The sequence below is a fragment of the Phyllobates terribilis genome, unplaced genomic scaffold (assembly GCF_046119375.1).
Source record: "Phyllobates terribilis strain yellow unplaced genomic scaffold, ASM4611937v1 Scaffold_12__6_contigs__length_324123572, whole genome shotgun sequence".
Classification (NCBI taxonomy): Eukaryota; Metazoa; Chordata; class Amphibia; order Anura; family Dendrobatidae; genus Phyllobates; species Phyllobates terribilis.
In genome coordinates this window covers 55515226-55535885 of record NW_027362772.1, presented here as the reverse complement: position 1 = coordinate 55535885, position 20660 = coordinate 55515226, and the positions used below count along the sequence as shown (strand labels likewise).

At 46.0% G+C, this 20660-nt stretch overlaps 1 protein-coding gene across 7 annotated transcripts in view; it reads right to left on the bottom strand.

Moving 5' to 3' along the window:
• Window positions 1-20660, bottom strand: part of LOC141172043 (guanylate-binding protein 3-like) — a 369874-nt gene that overhangs the window by 214595 nt on the left and 134619 nt on the right. For all 7 annotated transcript variants that reach the window (XM_073655827.1, XM_073655829.1, XM_073655828.1 and 4 more), the window contains one exon: window positions 2526-2594. In XM_073655827.1, the coding sequence (XP_073511928.1) occupies window positions 2526-2594 (69 nt within the window). The remainder of the gene's footprint in view (window positions 1-2525; window positions 2595-20660) is intronic.

Genomic DNA, 20660 nt, shown 5'->3' with positions numbered 1-20660 from the left:
GTACAGTCTGCAATTGGGGTGCAAAAGTCCTTGGAGATCCATGACTTGTTCATCATGATGAAAGGTAGACGGTCTACACTTTCATGGGACTGAAATTGATGCCACTTGGACATGTCCGGCGGCCATCTTACACTTAATATTCAGCGAACATTTTCGAACCAAACATTAAAATGTTCGCTCATCTCTACTTGTGACACTGCAATAAATCAGAATGGACTTTTAAATGAAACACTTCCTGTTTTGCCTACCGATGCACCCAAGTGAGTAGAAATCTCACAAGTGGTGTTAGAAGTACGGGCAGCGTTCCCAGGAAATACATGTGACTGCTACAAGACGTACTGTATGTTCTGGGTGAAGTTTGCCATAAGCCAGCAAGCGATGCCAGGACCTGCTTAAACATCCGGTGCAAGCACAGCAGGCACAAGACCAGCATCACCTGCAATTGTTACAGCAGCACAGGCAGCAACAAATGGCGCAACAGGAGACAAGTAAGTTGCTTATGCAGCAGTTCCAGCAGCAACAATATCAGCACCGTCAACAGCAGCAGCAAATTGATTTGCTCGCAGAGGCGATTCTTGGCACAGTGACAGCTCCGACAAGGTCAGTGAACGATTTTTCCATCTAGAAGGCGGTAAGGAGAGCCCTGCAGAAAATGACCCCAGGTGGTGACACAGAGGCCTTTTTGACCCTGTTTGAAACAGTCGCCGAGAGGGAGAAACTTCCGCCAGAGCAATGGGCAGAGGTGCTGGTGCCATACTTGACCGGGGAGCCCCAGAAGGCTTACTATGACTTGGCCTTGCAAGATGCCAAGGAATATAGCAAGCTAAAAACTGAAATTTTAGCGTATTTGGGGGTAATGATTGTATCATCGGCGTCTCTGCCTCCTGCCGGGCTGAGACGCCGTTCCCCTCACCGCCGCGGTCCAGGTCCGGCGTCCTCCCGCTCCCCTGCTGCTGTGGCACGCTCTGCGCGCAGCTTCCCAGGCCCTGTGCTTAGAGCGCACGCTCCCTCCCTCTTAAAGGGGCCCCGTGCCCCGCCCTATAGAGTCCCCAGCCAATGGCCGGTGGACTTCCCCTATATTAGGCACCTCCTCTAATATGGAGGTGCCTGTGCAAGGTTGTTGTTCTGTGTGCTAACACTTGTTTCAGCCCTCAGGTCCCGCTGCCTGTCAGTCCTGCCCTCCAGTCAGTCTTCAGTCCAGTCCGCCAGTCTGTTTACAGTCCTGCCCGCCAGCCTGCTTACCTGGAAGCACCTGGCAGTTACCTGACGTGCCCGCCAGCCTGCTTACCTGGAGCACCTATCTGTTAGCTGTTGTGCCCGCCAGCCAGCCTACCTGGAGCACCTGCCTGTAACCTGCCTGCCAGCCTGCCTACCCGGAACACCCGTCTGGCTATCTGCTGAACCTACCTGCTTATCTACCCGGACCATCCGCCAGCCTTCCTGCCGTGCTCATCCGCTGTACCGGTCAGTTCCTGCCATCTGACAACGATGACTGTCAGGGCACAGCGGGTCCACCACTGGAGGTATTACCGTAACAAACCCCCTCTCTCCCAAAAGTTTGACTTGCTGAACCTGGTTCACAAATGGTTGCAGCCGGAGTCCTCTACCTCTGTGCAGGTGGTAGAGCGAGTGGTGATGGACCGGTTTGGGCATTCCCTGCCAAGGCCAATACAGACTTGGGAACGCTGATGAACTAATCGAACTGGTCGAGAGATACCAGAGGGGTGGAGGGTTCCTTGGGAAGGCAGCTCACTCCATACTGGGGATCCTAACAGGTAGGGGAGGCCCAAAAGGGATTGGGGTGTCCAAGGTTCAAAGGGGCAGGGGAGGTAATGCCAAAGATCCCTGCTGCCGATTTATATGCTGGAAATGCCACGGCCCAGGCCATATAGCTGCCCATTGTCCTCTGACCTCAGAGCAAATGGACTGTAGCCTGGGACAACGCTGTTCATACTATGCGTATCTGGCCTGCAGTGTGAGCTGTCCATCCAGCGAGGGGCCACAAGCTTGTCTCGTAAAGGTAAATGGTTGGCAAGTAACTGGACTGTTAGACTCCGGGATACTGGTGACCCTTGTGAGGGCCACACTTCCTCTCCAGCTAATCCCAGGGAAGAAGATTGGCATCCGCTGCATTCATGGTGATGCTAAAGACTATCTAAATGCTAAAAACTATTGACACGGCCCACAGTACTGAGTCCAACGAGCTCGGCATTGTTCAGGACTTATTGCACCCCATTATTATAGGCTGGGACTTTTAATAAATATATTCTTCTATTTATTAATAAAAGTTATATTTTATTCACATTTTTTCTTAATGTCTTTCTTTCTCTTCCTATTGATGCAAGTGTTAGTTATGGTGCTGAACACTAATATGAATTTACGGTGTATGGGACTTCAGCAATCCATATGATCATGATATTGGATGAGTCAAGGTGTCGGCTTCCAGGAACCTTGCACCCAATAATATTATGCATCATTTATTTAGTGTGAACAGAATCTTAGGATGTCTTAGCATTGTCTCTTACCTGTAGGGCTGATCTATATTCTGCAACGAGACCATGGAGGAAGCCGGTGATATAGGTGCAATGGATGATCTAGTAGAGATAGAAATATGGAGGGATAGATAATGACAATGTCCACAAATCCAAAATAATAGTCTAAACACCTAAGACAAGAGGTCAGTGATTCAGAAACCTGCGCAGCAACTCTAGTAACCCGGATGCCTGTCAGTGTATTCAGTTTGGGTATTGTTAACAGTGACAGTGCGCTCCTACGCTGACTTACAGTCTCTGTATAGGGGAATGTGGTGCCAGCAGAAAGTAATGCTTAAATATATAAGATTACAAGAAAAAAAAATAGGATTTGGCTCGGTCTTAGCCAGTTGAAAAAGATTGATTGCTCTCAGTGGGAGAAACAAAGTAATAATCTTGTAGTTATGATAATTTATATTGTGTAATAGAATAATATAAGTGATGTTACTATACAAGCTTTCTAGATCAGTTTGTTTGTTTCTTAATGTCCCTTTCTCCTGCCGTCTCTGCTCTTTCTTGGTAATTGTGTTTCTTCAGATGCTTTCTTACTCCTCGCCTGATGAAGACCTCAGTCGTCTGGAAAGCGGCTGTGTAACGTCACTTATTTTTTTGTTAGTTATTAAAAGCGATCATATTCACAAGATTATTATATTGTTTTTCCCACTGAGAACGATCAATCTTTAGATCTATGAGACTCGCTGACAGCAGCTCAGAGACATCACATGGAGCGTTTGGTAACCTCGCTGCTGCTTGGCAGCTTTATCTTATACAGGCAGCGCTGACTGTGCTCTCACACCAGGTACTTGTGCACTGACGGCGGCTATCAGAGACGCGCTTACAGCATGTCCTGACCTCTGCTGCTTAAACGGCCAAAGTGTGAACAAGCTCTTAAACTTTGCATGTATACCAACTCATGCACTGGATCATTTTTTTGGTTTTTCATTACAAGAAGTCCAATTATAACTAACAATACATCAATGCTGGCAAGCACACGATTGCTCAGTGTCAGTGATAACCTGTGACACGCTGATAGCTGCTCAGTAAATCCTGTATAAATAACGCTGTGTGCCCATGATGAGTTTTAGGTGAGTTTTCACACTGCGCATTTTCACTTCTCCGGCAAAGTGGATTTATAGAAATCTCCTGCCCACTGCGCAGCTTTACCACTCAGTATAAACCGACTTGCGGTGCGAGTTTAGAATCCGCAACATGTCAACTTCTGTTGTGGGTACACTGAGTTTTTTGTGTGGATTTTCCCTATAGACTTGTATTGGGTGTGGAAAATCCATAGGTGGAAAATATGCATGACCATACCAATGACGTTTTTCAAAACCAAATGCCAGGAAATATCAAAAACAAAGCTGATTTATTTAAATCATGACTAGAGATGAGCGGTGTTCTACTCGAACTGTTCGCCAATCTCAAATTCGAGCTGTTTTGGGTGGTGTTCGAGCCGTTCGGCGAACACGAACGATTTGAGAAAAATTCGGCTGTTCGAGGTTATGTTCGATAACTGTTCGTGCACCAAAATCATAACTGGATCTTTTCTCAATAATGCTGAAAATTAATCTTAATACGCAGTTTGAGTGTACAGCGGGGCGGGGAGAGGGGCAGGGGATGGATCTCTGCAGGAACAATGAAGATCTCCATTTTTTTTCTCTTTCCCGCATTTACAGTGGGGAGGTGCAATCTGTCAGCCTATCAGCAGCGCACACACGGAGCGAAGTGCTTTTTTTCACACAATCAAGGGCTTGTGTCATTGGCTGTGTATGTCACATGTCCTTGCCCTATAAGACCCAGCCATTTCCCCCGTCGCCACCATTTTCTCACTGCTGCAGCTGCGTGTTAGACGGCACCGCTGTTGCTGTGTGCGCTATACTTTGTTAATTTCAAGCCAATTTTCGCACAAATATACAGATAGCTTGGGAGTAGGGAATAGTTGTGATTGCAGTCCTTTTAAGGACTAGGTTACAGCATTTCCTACGACTTTTATCAGGCAGGTCTGTGCTCTTAAATAGATAGGTTGGGAGTAAAGACTAATTGTAATTGGAGTCCTTTTCAGGACTAAATTACATCAGTTCCTATCAGTTTTTGCCAGGCAGGTCTGTGCCAGTGCTGTGCAAGTTTTTTTCACAGCATTTGGCTAAATCTAGCAAAGCTAATCCTTTTTAGCCTCTTGCAGAGTGCGTTAGTCAGTGGAGTAGCCTATCTGTGTTGCAAGATATACCACCTGTGTATAGAATACCAATTTTTTTACTGCACCTAGTGAAGTAAAACCTTTTGGGCATAGCATCATTCTATTAGTCCATCTATACTGACCTCCATAAGGTTGCAAATTGAATATAATTTTTTTCTGCATCTAGCGCTGAAAAAATATTTCGGCTTCTAGCAGTGTGTGGGACTTGTTCTATTAGTCCATCTATACTAACCTCCATCAGGTTGCAAATTCAATATAATTTTTTTCTGCATCGAGCTCTGAAAAAATATTTCGGCTTGTAGCAGTGTGTGGGAATTGTTCTATTAGTCCATCTATACTAACCTCCACCAGTTTGCAAATTCAATATAATTTTTTTCTGCATCTCGCTCTGAAAAAATATTTAGGCTTCTAGCAGTGTGTGGAACTTGTTCTATTAGTCCATCTATACTGACCTCCATCAGGTTGCAAATTCAATATAATTTTTTTCTGCATCTAGCTCTGAAAAAATATTTCGGCTTCTAGCAGTGTGTGGGACTTGTTCTATTAGTCCATCTATACTGACCTCCATCAGGTTGCAAATTCAATATAATTTTTTTCTGCATCGAGCTCTGAAAAAATATTTCGGCTTGTAGCAGTGTGTGGGACTTGTTCTATTAGTCCATCTATACTAAACTCCATCAGGTTGCAAATTCAATATAATTTTTTTCTGCATCGAGCTCTGAAAAAATATTTCAGCTTGTAGCAGTGTGTGGGACTTGTTCTATTAGTCCATCTATACTAAACTCCATCAAGTTGTAAATTCAATATAATTTTTTTCTGCATCGAGCTCTGAAAATATATTTCGGCTTCTAGCAGTGTGTGGGACTTGTTCTATTAGTCCATCTATACTAACCTCCATGAGGTTGCAAATTCAATATAATTTTTTTCTGCATCGAGGTCTGAAAAAATATTTCGGCTTCTAGCAGTGTGTGGGACTTGTTCTATTAGTCCATCTATACTGACCTCCATCAGGTTGCAAATTCAATATAATTTTTTTCTGCATCTAACCCAGCCAATACTTTTGGCCTAATACCACAGTTTAGCCACTCAGCTCTGCTCGGTTCCCATCCATTGTTTTTTGTGCAAACAACTCCAGAGTTGTGAATTAGTTAACCACCAAAATGAGTGGAAAAAGGCCTGCTGCTGGTGGAAAGGGGAATAGGCATGTTGGGAAGGGAAAAAAAGGTTGTGTCCGTGGGGTAGGTGTTAAAGCAACAGTAACATCTGCAGAAGAAAGACCATCTTCCAGCCAAACTAAGATGTCTACTTCTTTTAGCGGACAATGTGATAAGATCCCTTTCTTACGGCCACGCCAATCGCTACAAATTCCAGATGAGGCACAAAAACAGCAGGTGCTTCAACGGATATCAAGTGCTCCTTTAAGTGGGCTCTCCTCCACCTCAACTTCAACATCACAAATACTCCAGTCCTCAGAGCTGTCACCCCAATCGCACTTGCTTCCTCACAGCTCCCAAGTCTCCAGCTGCCCGTCTGAGTATGGGGTAGAACAGATGGTTGAGTCTGCAGAGCTGTTTACTCATACTATAGCCTAGGAATCAGAGGTCGGCTCCAGAGCTTCTGTGAATCCAGACGAGGAAATGATCTGCACTGATGCCCAGAATCTTTATGAGTCGGATCCAGGACCAGACGCAGAAGGTTCTGACTATAATGTGGACCCTCGTTCCCAAACTGTAACTCCTGTTGGTGGAGACAATGAGGAAGACGATGATGAGACTCAAATACCTGATTGGAGCGACAACTTTAGTTTTTTGTCAGGGCAGGAACAGGTTGACTCTGAGAACGACGGGTGTGATAACACACAGGGTGATGATGATGAGGTTGGAGATCCCACTTACTGTCAACCCACAGTCAGCCAAGAGATGAGGTCAGCAGAAGAGGTGGGGGAGGATGCTAGTGACGACGAGGTCGAGGTTGCGCCTTCCTGGACACAGACGTAATACTGGAAGCACGTCAACAACTGCATCCTCAAACACAACTCTGCCTCTGACCACAAGTCGTAGTGGCTCTTCAGGTCGCATGGGTGCTAAGCCTTGCATAGCCTGGGCATTTTTTCAGATCAATAAAGATGACCCAACTCGTGTTATCTGTGACATTTGTCAGCAAAAGCTAAGTAGAGGCCAAAAAATACATAGTTTGAGTACTTCATGCATGAACCGGCACATGGACATGGAGCATAAGTTGCAGTGGGAAGCTCACTGTGCTACAATGTGGCCTAGCCGGCCGGGCCAACCACCGTCTGCCACATCTTGTGCATACGCGGCCTCTTCATCCTCTGTGACTGGGGGGACAGCAGTCACACCTGTTTTGGGACGCAGACCTGCCACCTCTTTACCCGCAACAGCCAGCGTGATTGGCAGGTCATCATTTTCTTTGGAGGTGGAAACACCAGCTGGTGTTCAGCGCTGTCCGACATCGATAGCACCACCTTTGGATCAAGGCAACCTAACATGTCCGCCTGCATCTTCCTCACAGACCGGCAGTTTGCCGGGGACACCCTTCTCAACCCCATCTAAGCACAACAGCCAGCCCTCGGTCCCTCAGATGTGGACAAGTAAAAGACCATTTCCTCCTAGCCATGAGAAAGCTAAGAGGTTGAATTTCACCATCTGCAAGCTCTTGGCTACAGAAATGCTTCCTTTCCGCCTGGTGGACACAGAGGATTTTCGAGACCTTATGTCCGTCGCAGTGCCCCAGTACCAGATGCCCAGTTGGCACTACTTCTCAAAGAAAGGTGTGCCTGCGCTCCACCAGCATGTCGCACACAACATCACCGCTTCTTTGAGAAACTCTGTGTGTGACAGGGTGCATTTCACCACAGACACTTGGACGAGTAGGCATGGACAGGGGCGTTACATGTCGCTGACTGGGCACTGGGTAACTATGGTGACAGCAGGTCAAGGGACTGCTGTCCAAGTCTTGCCGTCCCCACGAGTTGTGCGCCAATCCTCTTTATCTCGAAGTTCCTCCACTGCTTCCTTCTGCCTCCTCAACCTCCTCTCGGTCCTCCACCTGCACCCAAAGCCTGTCTGGTCATGCCACAAGCTTTCTAACTGCGCAGAAGGGATCCTGCACACCTCCTTACTATGCTGGCAGCAGGGCTCAATGTCATTAGGCGGTTTTTACTTTGAAATGTCTGGGAAATGTGAGTCACACAGCTGAGGAGTTGTGGTCAGCTCTGGAGAACCAGCTTCATGAATGGTTGTCTCCACTGGACCTGAAACCAGGGAAGGCCGTGTGCGACAATGCTGCAAACCTGGGTGCGGCCCTTCACCGGGGCAATGTCACACATGTGCCTTGTATGGCTCACGTGTTGAAACTGGTTGTCCAGCAATTTTTAGGCCACTATCCCGGACTAGATGGCCTTCTGCAGAGGGCACGGTCGCTGTGTGCTCACTTCCGCCGTTCGCATCCCGCAGCTCAGCGACTTACATCTCTACAGAAGTCGTTGGGCCTGCCACTTCACCGGCTAAAATGCGATGTGCCTACCCGGTGGAATTCAACTCTGCACATGTTGCAGTGACTGTGGCAGCACCGACAAGCCCTGGTGCAATATGTTCTGACGTATAGCCTGGGCCAACGAGATCCAAAGGGGGGGCAAATCACGCTGGAGGAGTGGTCTCAGATCAGGGACCTATGCACCCTTCTGCACAGTTTTGAAATGGCGACGAAGATGTTTAGTGCTGACGATGCCATTATCAGTATGACTATTCCGGTGATTTACATGCTGGAGCACATGTTAAACAGAATTCGGAGTCAGGTGGTGGCACAAGAGGAGGTGGAGGAAGTAGAGGAGGAGGAGTTGTATGCGGAAGGGCTAACATCTGCAAGGTCCAGACGGTCGGCAGCACCAAGGCGGCAGGCATGTGAGGGTGGGGGAGATGGTTTTACCAGGGCGCATGGTAGCAGCCAAACTAGTGAGGAAGGTGCAGGAGCCCAGGAAGAAGTGGAGGACAAACTGATGGAAGACTCATCAGATGAGGGAGACCTTAATCGCATTTCTGTAGTGCGAGGTTGGGGGGAGAGGACTGAGGAAGGAAGCATGATTTTTACCTCGCCACCAACACAACAGGGACTTGGTGCTCCTGGATGCGCAAGACACATGAGTGCCTTCTTGCTGCACTATCTGCAACATGACCCTCGAATTGTGAGAATTTGAAATAATCCTGACTACTGGGTTGCCACACTGTTAGATCCCCCGTACAAAAGTAAATTTGCAGAAATTATTCCTGCCATAGAAAGGGATGCACGCATGCAGGAGTATCAGCAGAGACTGTTGCAGAATCTTACATGTGCTTTTCCACAAAACACCAGTGGTGCACGTAGTGAATCTCACAGTTCCAACTTGCCAACCGTGGGACCGTCGAGTGTTCAGCACTCAAACCGTAACAGAAACACAGTATCTGCTGGTAACATCAATTTTGCGGAATCATTTCACCACTTTTTTAGCCCATCCTTTGCAAGGCCACAGGAGACAAGAAGTCTGACACATAGTCAACACCTAGAGACGATGGTACAGGAGTATCTCCAAGTAAACATTGAAGCCATGACTGTGTCACTGGACCCTTGCTCTTTTTGGGCTTCCAATCTGGATAAATGACCTGAGCTCGCCACTTACGCCTTGGAGATCTTGTCATGCCCCGCAGCCAGCGTTCTGTCTGAACGTGTGTTCAGCGCTGCTGGTGGTGTGCTGACAGATAAGCGCACGCGGCTGTCCACTGATAATGTAGACAGACTCACGTTCATAAAGATGAACAAATCATGGATCTGAAACGACTTTTCTACCCCTGTGTCATCCTGGGGAGAGTAAAAGCTTGATGACTTGTTAAAATCACCTCACCAACCGTTTTAAGCTTTCAAATTACTAATCATGCTTATCTGTATCTTGGCTGGAAAATAATTTGGGCTTTGTAGCAGTTTGCAGTACTGATTCTATTAGGCCATCTATACTAAGCTCCACCAGCTTTCAAATTAATAATAATTTTTAGCTGCATCTAGCCCGGAAAATAATTTTGGGTCTCCTAGGTGCGCAAGACACATGAGTGCCTTCTTGCTGCACTACCTGCAACATGACCGTCAGAATTCGAAGCAATCCTGACTACTGGGTTGCCACACTCTTAGATCCCCCACACTCTTCGATCAACCTTTTCATTTTAATAAAGAACAAAAAATGGTAATTTTTGAAATTATAAGCATTAGCAGGTTATTAGAAACTGAAATCAAACAGTTTTCAACTCAAAACTTTATTCTAGGTGATGTTACATTTGCACATAGGACCCCTTGTTCGAAAGGAGCTTCTGAACTCTCGTCCATTGAATTTGTCAGGTTTTGGATGGTTTCTGCTTCAATTGTTTTGCATGAGGACAGAATACCCTCCCAGAGCTGTTGCTTAGATGTGAACTGCCTCCCGCCATCATAGACACTCCTTTTGATGATGCTCCAGAGGTTCTGAATGGGGTAGAGGTCAGGGGAGCATGGGGGTCACACCATAAGTTTGTCCCCTTTTATGCCCATATCAGCCAGAGATGCAGATGTGTTATGTGCAGCATGAGACGGTGCATTATCATGCATGAAAATGATCTTGCGGCGGAATACACGGTTCTTGTTCTAGAACCGTGGCAGGAAGTGCTGTTTGAGAAACTCCACATACATTATGGAGTTCATCTTTACCCCTTCAGGGATCCTAAAGGGGCCGACAATCTCTCTCCCCATGATTCCAGCCCAAAACATTACTCCACCTCCTCCTTGTTGGCGCTGTAGCCGTGTTTGTGTGGGGTGTCCATCAACCAGCCATCCTCCACTCCATCCATCTGGACCATCGAGCGTTGCACGGCACTCATCGGTGAACAAAACAGTTTTGAAGTCAGTCTTCATGTATTGTTTGGCCCACTGGAGCCATTTCTGCTTGTGTGCAGTTGATAGAGGAGGTCAACAGGATGGCTTACGCACAGCTGCAAACCTCTGAAGGACTCTGCATCTTATTGTTCGGGGGATGTTGGAGGCACCAGCAGCTTCAAAAACTTGTCTGCTGCTATGACAAGGCTTTTTTGCCGCTGCACTTTTAACCTGACGTAATTGCCTGGAGGAAAGAGTCCTCAATTTTCCCTTATCAGCACGCTCACGTGTGTACTGTGAATCAGCTACATACTTCTTGATTGTGCGATGATCAGGATGAAGTGTCTTGGCAATGTTGATTGTAGTCATGCCTTGACCTAAACACTCCACAATTTGTTGCTTCTCAGCAGCCGACACATCGTTTTTCTTTCCTATTTTGGCAGAAAATATAGGCTGCTTAATAATGTGGGACAGCCTTCTTAAGTAGTCTTGCCTTTCATTGGACACACCTGCCAAACTAATTAGCACAGGTGTCTGCAATTGCTTACAGTGATATAAAGAGCCCTGACACACATCACCATCAATGAGTTTAACTGACAAACAAACAAATTCTTCCCTTATCACTCCTAAACACTTTTTGCATAATAATTTGGAACACAGTGTACATGTGCTTTTCCACAAAACACCAGTGGTTCACGTAGTGAATCTTACAGTTCTAACTTGCCAACCGTGGTCTGTATGGAGTTGTTCAATAAAGGGCCCAAACTTAAGATAACATAGACGGGAGAGGTCTCTATGAATACGAATTCCTAAGTATTTGATACCCTGTGATGGCCAGGCAAAGGGAAAGTTGGACTGGATGGAATCCTATATGGATTTGGGGAGGGAGACATCGAGGGCCTCAGACTTCGCTGCATTGATTTTAAAATTTGACCAAGTAACAAAGTGATCTATTTCAGCCATAACAGCAGGGATGTATATATGTGATTGAGTGATATATACTAGGACATCATCAGCAAATGCAGAGCACTTGTACTCGGTGCCTCCCACCTCAATCCACCTAATATTGGGGTTATGGCGAATTGATGAGAGCAGGTGCTCCGTCACTAGGATGTATAACAGAGGGGACAGAGGACATCCCTGCCTTGTCCCATTGGTGATTATGAAAGGTGATGAAAATGTTCCATTTATCTTCAGCCTAGGTGACATATTGCGATACAGGGCCGTGATTTTGGCTATAAAAGGGTCCCCTAGACCCCTACCCCAAGCTTTTTAAGAGAATAATATATGGCGTGCCAGGAGACTCTATGGAATGCTTTCTCAGCATCCAACGAGAGTATCTAATTACAAATTTTTAACTGCATCTAGCCCAGGAAATATTTTGTGCCTAGTAGCAGTGTCTGCTAGTCAGCGGATTATCCCAGCTGTTAAGCAAGCTACACCACCTGTAGTTTGGACACTTAATTTTTTCAAAGGAAATGGTTCGGGCCCCCGGGACACTCAGTGAAGAGCATCGAGGAGACACCCCAAGGCATAGGGGCTGGGACTGGTGGAAGGACGCCTTGCGGTGGATCGCCGTGCTCGATCCTTATAAAAGCTTTTTAACTGCAGCAGCTTTAGTGGACGCTACTGGAGCCGAAATTACGCGGCTGCTGGCATGAGACTTGCCCTCCAATAGATCCTTGTAAAAGGATTTAAAGAGTACTCATTCAAATTAAAGAGACAATTTAAATTAAAAAGATTAGACCTGCCTCCAACGCAGGGGGGCTCGATCGACCCACCAGCGGACAGGCACCAGTATTGGGAGAGGGGGGCTGGCCGTCAGGGTCCACCGCAGCTCTGGCACAAACCCGGCGACACGGAGGTCGCACGGGCAGGAACAGACTGGCCGTGTCGGCTTCGCACTTTTTTGGTTATAGAAGGGCATGACATGCCTATATCTGTGTCTCCCCCTCCTTTTACTCCTCCACCTCTTTTCTTTTTGCATGACTATATGTACTTGTCACTTTTCCATGTGTTAGTTGTGTCTTCTAAGCAGTTTATCAGCTTTTGGACACCTTTAAAGGTGTTTTCTATGTGTTTCTGTGTTTTTGTTTGCCTGCCATTGGTTTTAACGGTGTTCGGCGGTGTTCGACGAACAGTTCGGCGAACATACGGGTGTTCGACGAACCGAACCGAACTCGAACACTATGGGGGTGGCTCAACACTAATCATGACATACCTACAAGAGACAAAAATGCAGCGTCAAAAATGCATGTAAAAAAACTGCACACAAAAACGCAAATAAAAAATTAAAGTAACCTAATTTACACAATAGGTGCAGAAAATCTGCAGTGTCAAAAGCTCACCAAAAAGTGATCAAGTGAACGTAGCCTTACAGGAATATATATATATACAGTACAGACCAAAAGTTTGGACACACCTTCTCATTTAAAGATTTTTCTGTATTTTCATGACTTTGAAAATTGTACATTCACACTGAAGGCATCAGAACTATGAATTAACACATGTGGAATTATAGACTTAACAAAAAAGTGTGAAACAACTGAAAATATGTCTTATATTCTAGGTTCTTCAAAGTAGCCACCTTTTGCTTTGATGACTGCTTTGCACACTCTTGGCATTCTCTTGATGAGCTTCAAGAGGTAGTCACCGGAAATGGTCTTCCAACAATCTTGAAGGAGTTCCCAGAGATGCTTAGCACTTGTTGGCCCTTTTGCCTTCACTCTGCGGTCCAGCTCACCTCAAACCATCTCGATTGGGTTCAAGTCTGGTGACTGTGGAGGCCAGGTCATCTGGCGTAGCACCCCATCACTCTCCTTCTTGGTCAAATAGCCCTTACACAGCCTGGAGGTGTGTTTGGGGTCATTGTCCTGTTGAAAAATAAATGATGGTCCAACTAAACGCAAACCGGATGGAATAGCATGCCGCTGCAAGATGCTGTGGTAGCCATGCTGGTTCAGTATGCCTTTAATTTTGAATAAATCCCCAATAGTGTCACCAGCAAAGCACCCCCCACACCATCACACCTCCTCATCCATGCTTCACGGTGGGAATCAGGCATGTAGAGTCCATCCGTTCACCTTTTCTGCGTCGCACAAAGACACGGTGGTTGGAACCAAAGATCTCAAATTTGGACTCATCGACCAAAGTTCAGATTTCTACTGGTCCAATGTCCATTTCTTGTGTTTTTTAGCCCAAACAAGTCTCTTCTGCTTGTTGCTTGTCCTTAGCAGTGGTTTACTAGCAGCTATTTTACCATGAAGGCCTGCTGCACAAAGTCTCCTCTTAACAGTTATTGAAGAGATCTGTCTGCTGCTAGAACTCTGTGTGGCATTGACCTGGACTCTAATCTGAGCTGCTGTTAACCTGCGATTTCTGAGGCTGGTGACTCAGATAAACGTATCCTCAGAAGCAGAGGTGACTCTTGGTCTTCCTTTGCTGGGGCGGTCCTCATGTGAGCCAGTTTCTTTGTAGCGCTTGATGGTTTTTGCAACTGCACTTGGGGACACTTTCAAAGTTTGCCCAATTTTTCGGACTGACTGACCTTCATTTCTTAAAGTAATGATGGCCACTCGTTTTTCTTTACTTAGCTGCTTTTTTCTTGGCACAATACAAATTCTAACAGTCTATTCAGTAGGACTATCAGCTGTGTATCCACCAGACTTCTGCACAACACAACTAATGGTCCCAACCCCATTTATAAGGCAAGAAATCCCACTTATTAAACCTGACAGGGCACACCTGTGAAGTAAAAACCATTTCCGGTGACTACCTCTTGAAGCTCATCAAGAGAATGCCAAGAGTGAAGCAGTCATCATAGCAAAAGGTGGCTACTTTGAAGAACCTAGAATATAAGACATATTTTCAGTTGTTTCACACTTTTTTGTTAAGTATATAATTCCACATGTGTTAATTCATAGTTTTGATGCCTTCAGTGTGAATGTACAATTTTCATAGTCATGAGAATACAGAAAAATCTTTAAATGAGAAGGTGTGTCCAAAACTTTTGGTCTGTACTGTATATTCTGGTGCATGCCTGTTGATGCAGTGCTGCTCACCATTATTGGCACCCCTTTATTTTTTTTCATAGACTCTACAATATCTTCAGAAATAAATGAAAATGTACCAAAGTTTTATCCTCAGGATTTTATAATTACTGGTCCAAAGTTAATACAATAATACAACAATAAAACATTGTTTTTCAACTTCCATGGTGCAATTTCAAAGAAGAAACAGAATAAACAGTATGTGCAACAGTAAAAAGGCCCCTAATTAATACTTGGTTGCACACCCTTTGGCATTGCTGACAGCCTCCAATCGTTTCTTGTAGCCATCTATAAGCTTTTTGCACTTCTCAGCTGGCATTTTCTCCCACATTTCCTTTGCAGTTTGTTCAAGCTCTTGAATGTTTGCAGGGTTCTTTTTCCCAATGGCAGATTTCAGCTCACCCCAAAGATTTTCAATGAGATTGAGGTCAGGACTCATTGCTGGCTATTTTAAAACAGTCCATTTTTTCTTTTTCAACCATTCCTATGTACTTTTGGATGTCTGCTTTGGGTCACTGTCTTGCTGGAGGACCCATGATCTTCGACTCAAACCAAGTTTTCTTACACTGGGTAGGATATTTCACTCTAAAATCTCTTGATAATTCTCTGATTTCATGATTCCGGTGATACCGTCAAAGCCTCCAGTACCAGACGCAGCAAAGCAACCCCACAGCATTATGGATCCTCCACCATGCTTAACTGTTGGTAGGGTGTTCTTTTCCTTATAAGCTCCATTGCACTGTCTGTAAACAAACTTTTGATTTGCATTGCCAAAAAGGTCTATTTTTGTTCCATCTGTCCACAGAATATTTTCCCAGAAGGATTGTGGTTGGTCAAGGTGCTCTTTGGCAAAGATCAGTGTTTTTTTTTTTTTTTACTTTGATTCAGCAATGGTTTCTTCCTTGGCCGTTGCCCATAAAGCTCCGCTTGGTTTAGTGTGTGGCATATGGTTCTTGTTGAAACCATGACCCCACACTGTTCCAGGTGGCCTTCAGGTCTTTGGATGTTTGACGTGGTGTTTTTTTCCAACATTAGCACCAACCTTTGAAGACATCTGTTGTCAATTTTCCTCTTTCCCCCATGTCCAGGGAGGTTCTTGATGGTTCCATGCTTGGCAAACTTCTTAATAACATTGCGTACTGTTGAAACTGGGATACCGAGGTCTTTGGAGATGGCATTATACCCTTTGGTAGTCTTGTGTTTGCTAATAATAGCAGTTCTGATGTCCTCAGGCAGCTCCTTTGTCTTCACTTTTGTGACAAAGGAACAGGGCCTACTATGTGGCTTTTTAAAACACTGAAGTCATCATTCATTGGCTAATTCATGTCACATTGGCACTGACAATTAATCACAGGTAAATCTCTTTTGTGATTTACCACAGGTGAGTCAAAATGTGTTTCCATACTAAATTAATGTAAAGGGTGACAATACCAGCGCATAGAAAGCTTTAGGTTTTTCTATTTTTCCCTCCCATTGTTTTTCATTTTATATTGTTGTTTATCATTTGCTCTTTTCTATTTAATACGAGTCTCTATACAAAAAAACTGTTTCACTTGATTAATTTTTTTCAGTAGATATTCCACATTATGTACTTAAACATCATGGTGTCAATAACGATGAGCAGGACTGTATATATTGCCAGATTGTCTTTTCACTGAGTGCCGCACTTTAATCATTTTCTTGCATATAAGATATCATTTTTGCGCTTTAATGATTATTCATATTCCTGTTTACAGTGAATATTCATTTCCATGTGTAAATATAACACTGTGAATTTCCCTCTAATAGATTTACAACCAATATTTCTATATTTAAGTGGATTGCGGCTGTTATTATTATAATTAGTGTTGAGCCACCCCCGTAGTGTTCGAGTTCGGTTCGGTTCGTCGAACACCCGTGTGTTCGCCGAACTGTTCGTCGAACTGTTCGTCGAACACCTTCGAACACCGTTAAAACCAATGGCACGCAAACAAAAACACATAGAAACACATAGAAAACACCTTCAAAGGTGTCCAAAAGCTGACAAACTGCTCAGAAGACATAACTAACACATGGAAAAGTGACAAGTACATATAGTCATGCGAAAATAAAAGAGGTGGAGGAGTAAAAGGAGGGGGAGACACAGATATAGGCATGTCATGCCCTTCTAAAATCCAAAAAGTGAGAAGCCGACACGGCCAGTCCGCTCCTGCCCGTGCCACCTCCGTGTCGCCGGGTTTGTGCCAGAGCCGCGGTGAACCCTGACGGCCAGCCCCCCTCTCCCAATACTGGTGCCTGTCCGCTGGTGGGTCGAGCGAGCCCCCCTGTGGTGGAGGCAGCTCTAAGCTTTTTAATTTAAATTGTCTCTCTAATTTGAATGAATACACTTTAAATCCATTTACAAGGATCTATTGGAGGGCAAGTCTCATGCCAGCAGCCGCGGTAATTCCAGCTCCAGTAGCGTCCACTAAAGCTGCTGCAGTTAAAAAGCTTTTATAAGGATCGAGCTCGGCTGTCCACCGCAAGGCATCCTACTGCCAGTCCCAGCCCCTATGCCTTGGGGTGCCTCCTGATGCTCTTCACTAAGTATCCCATGGTCCCGAAGCATTTCCTTTGAAAAAATTAAGTGTCTAAACTACAGGTGGTGCAGCTTGCTTAACAGCCGGGATAATCCGCTGACTAGCAGACACTGCTACTAGGCACAAAGTATTTCCTGGGCTAGATGCAGTTAAAAATTTGTAATTAGATACTCTCGTTGGATGCTGAGAAAGCATTCCATAGAGTCTCCTGGCACGCCATATATGATTCTCTTAAAAAGCTTGGGGTAGGGGTCTAGGGGACCCTTTTATAGCCAAAATCACGGCCCTGTATCGCAATACGTCACCTAGGCTGAAGATAAATGGAACTGTAGCACCCTGAGGGCTCGGTTGCTACAGACGTATTGCACCTCACCCAGAGGTGTGATATCTCACTCTCAGGTAAGGATGGAGTGTGGATCAGGACCCAACACCTGCATGCATTACACCACATTGCCGTGGGGCAGGGCGACCAATATGCCCCTGAGATGGGCACGACAGTCCCTGTCCCTGGCTGGAGTGGGGGGAGGGAACACTGAGGAAGGGGAACCCTGTAGTGCAGGAGCAGGGAGGAAGCAGTTCCTGGGTGCATTGAGAAGGGAGTATAAAAGGTGGGCACCATCTTAGTTCAGTGCAGAGAAGTCTGAGCAGAAGTGGCAGGGAGCAGGGGCTCTGCATGAGCTCTGCTCCGGAGGCGGGCCTAGTAACAGAGGCCCAGGCCTGGAAGAGGGAGAAGGAAGGAAGAGGAGCGGAGAAGGCTCCAGGAACGAGGAATGAAGGGATCCCAGGGGTGCGGACGGGCGAGTCGCCACCGCACGCCCGAATCCACCTGCGTGGAGGGGTCAGGCCAAAGGGGGAGACCGGTCCCCGAACTAGTGGAGGCAGGAAACGACCCTCAGCTAGAAACCGGAGGCTCTGACATTTTATGTGGCGCAGCCCCTCGCTACACCCGCTAGGAAGGCACCACATAGGGTCAGGGAAACTGGCGCCAAGTTTACCAAGAGGAGGCCCGAGGCAGCCGGACAGAAGTGTTGGTAAGAAAGGCCAGACAAAGGACACACAAAGGGGGTCCTGTGAAGTGCTCCAAAGTTATCTGGGAGTTGTCTGAGCCCCTCACCTGGTGAGCACAGTACGACGTGGGCAGCCGTTACCTGCAGACGTGGTCTGGATAATAAGAACTGTGAGTAAAGGCCCTGAACTGCATCACTGACTCCGTGTCGTTACTGCTGCTGCCCTGCACCATCACCCCCATCCTCCGCATACACTGCCCTGAGGCTATACTCCTCCCGTGGGGAGTTATGCTACGCTCTGCTGCACCCACAACACCAGCCTCAGCGGTCTGCCCTGTAGCGGCGGTTCACTCTGACCGCAATCCACGGGTGGCGTAGTCGGACATTTAAATATCAAAACCACATAAATAGTTCCGCCACTGGTTTGACCGCCCTGAGCCACGGAACCGGGTCGCCGCCACGAAGACTACAACCACCAGCATCCACCAAAAAGGGTCCGGCTCCGGGTGTCCCAAGGCCCAGGGGGTGCGTCAGAACATTTTCATCACCTTTCACAATCACCAATGGGACAAGGCAGTGATGTCCTCTGTCCCCTCTCTTATACATCCTAGTGACGGAGCACCTGCTCTCATCAATTCGCCATAACCCCAATATTAGGTGGATTGAGGTGGGAGGCACCGAGTACAAGTGCTCTCTATTTGCTGATGATGTCCTAGTATATATCACTCAATCACATATATCCATCCATGCTGTTATGGCTGAAATAGATCACTTTGTTACATGGTAAAATTTTAAAATCAATGCAGCGAAGTCTGAGGCCCTCGATGTCTCCCTCCCCAAATCCATATAGGATTCCATCCAGTCCAACTTTCCCTTTGCCTGGCCCTCACAGGGTATCAAATACTTAGGAATTCCTATTCATAGAGACCTCTCCCATCTATGTTATCTTAATTTTGGGCCCTTTATTGAACAACTCCATACAGACCACGGTTGGCAAGTTAGAACTGTAAGATTCACTACGTGAACCACTGGTGTTTTGTGGAAAAGCACATGTACACTGCGTTCCAAATTATTATGCAAAAAGTGTTTAGGAGTGATAAGGGAAGAATTTGTTTGTTTGTCAGTTAAACTCATTGATGGTGATGTGTGTCAGGGCTCTTTATATCACTGTAAGCAATTGCAGACACCTGTGCTAATTAGTTTGGCAGGTGTGTCCAATGAAAGGCAAGACTACTTAAGAAGGCTCTCTCACATTATTAAGCAGCCTACATTTTCTGCCAAAATGGGAAAGAAAAAGGATGTGTCGGCTGCTGAGAAGCAACAAATTGTGGAGTGTTTAGGTCAAGGCATGACTACAATCAACATTGTGCGATGATCAGGATGAAGTGTCTTGGCAATCAAGAAGTATGTAGCTGATTCACAGTACACACGTGTGCGTGCTGATAAGGGCAAATTGAGGACTCTTTCCTACAGGCAATTACGTCAGGTTGAAAGAGCAGCGGCAAAAAAGCCTTGTCATAGCAGCAGACAAGTTTTTGAAGCTGCTTGTGCCTCCAACGTCCCCCGAACAACAAGATGCAGGGTCCTTCAGAGGTTTGCAGCTGTGCATGCGCCATCCTGTCGACCTCCTCTATCCACTTCACACAAGCAGAAACGGCTCCAGTGGGCCAAACATTACATGAAGACTGATTTCAAAACTGTTTTGTTCACGGATGAGTGCCGTGCAGCGCTCGATGGTCCAGATGGATGGAGTGGAGGATGGCTGGTTGATGGACACCCCACGCAAACACGGCTACAGCGCCAACAAGGAGGAGGTGGAGTAATGTTTTGGGCTGGAATCATGGGGAGAGAGATTGTCGGCCCCTTTAGGATCCCTGAAGGCGCTAAAGATGAACTCCATAATGTATGTGGATTTTCTCAAACAGCACTTCCTGCCATGGTTCAAGAAGAAGAACCGTGTATTTCACAGCAAGATCATTTTTCTGCATGATAATGCACCATCTCATGCTGCACATAAAACATCTGCATCTCTGGCTGATATGGGCATAAAAGGGGACAAACTTATGGTGTGACCCCCATGCTCCCCTGACCTCTACCCCATTCAGAACCTTTGGAGCATCATTAAAAGGAGTGTCTATGATGGCGGGAGGCAGTTCACATCTAAGCAACAGCTCTGGGAGGGTATTCTGTCCTCATGCAAAACAATTGAAGCAGAAACCATCCAAAACCTGACAAATTCAATGGACGAGAGAGTTCAGAAGCTCCTTTCGAACAAGGGGTCCTATGTGAAAATGTAACATCACCTAGAATAAAGTTTTGAGTTGAAAACTGTTTGATTTCAGTTTCTAACAACCTGCTAATGCTTATAATTTCAAAAATGACCATTTTTTTGGTCTTTATTAAAATGAAAAGGTTGATCGAAAAGT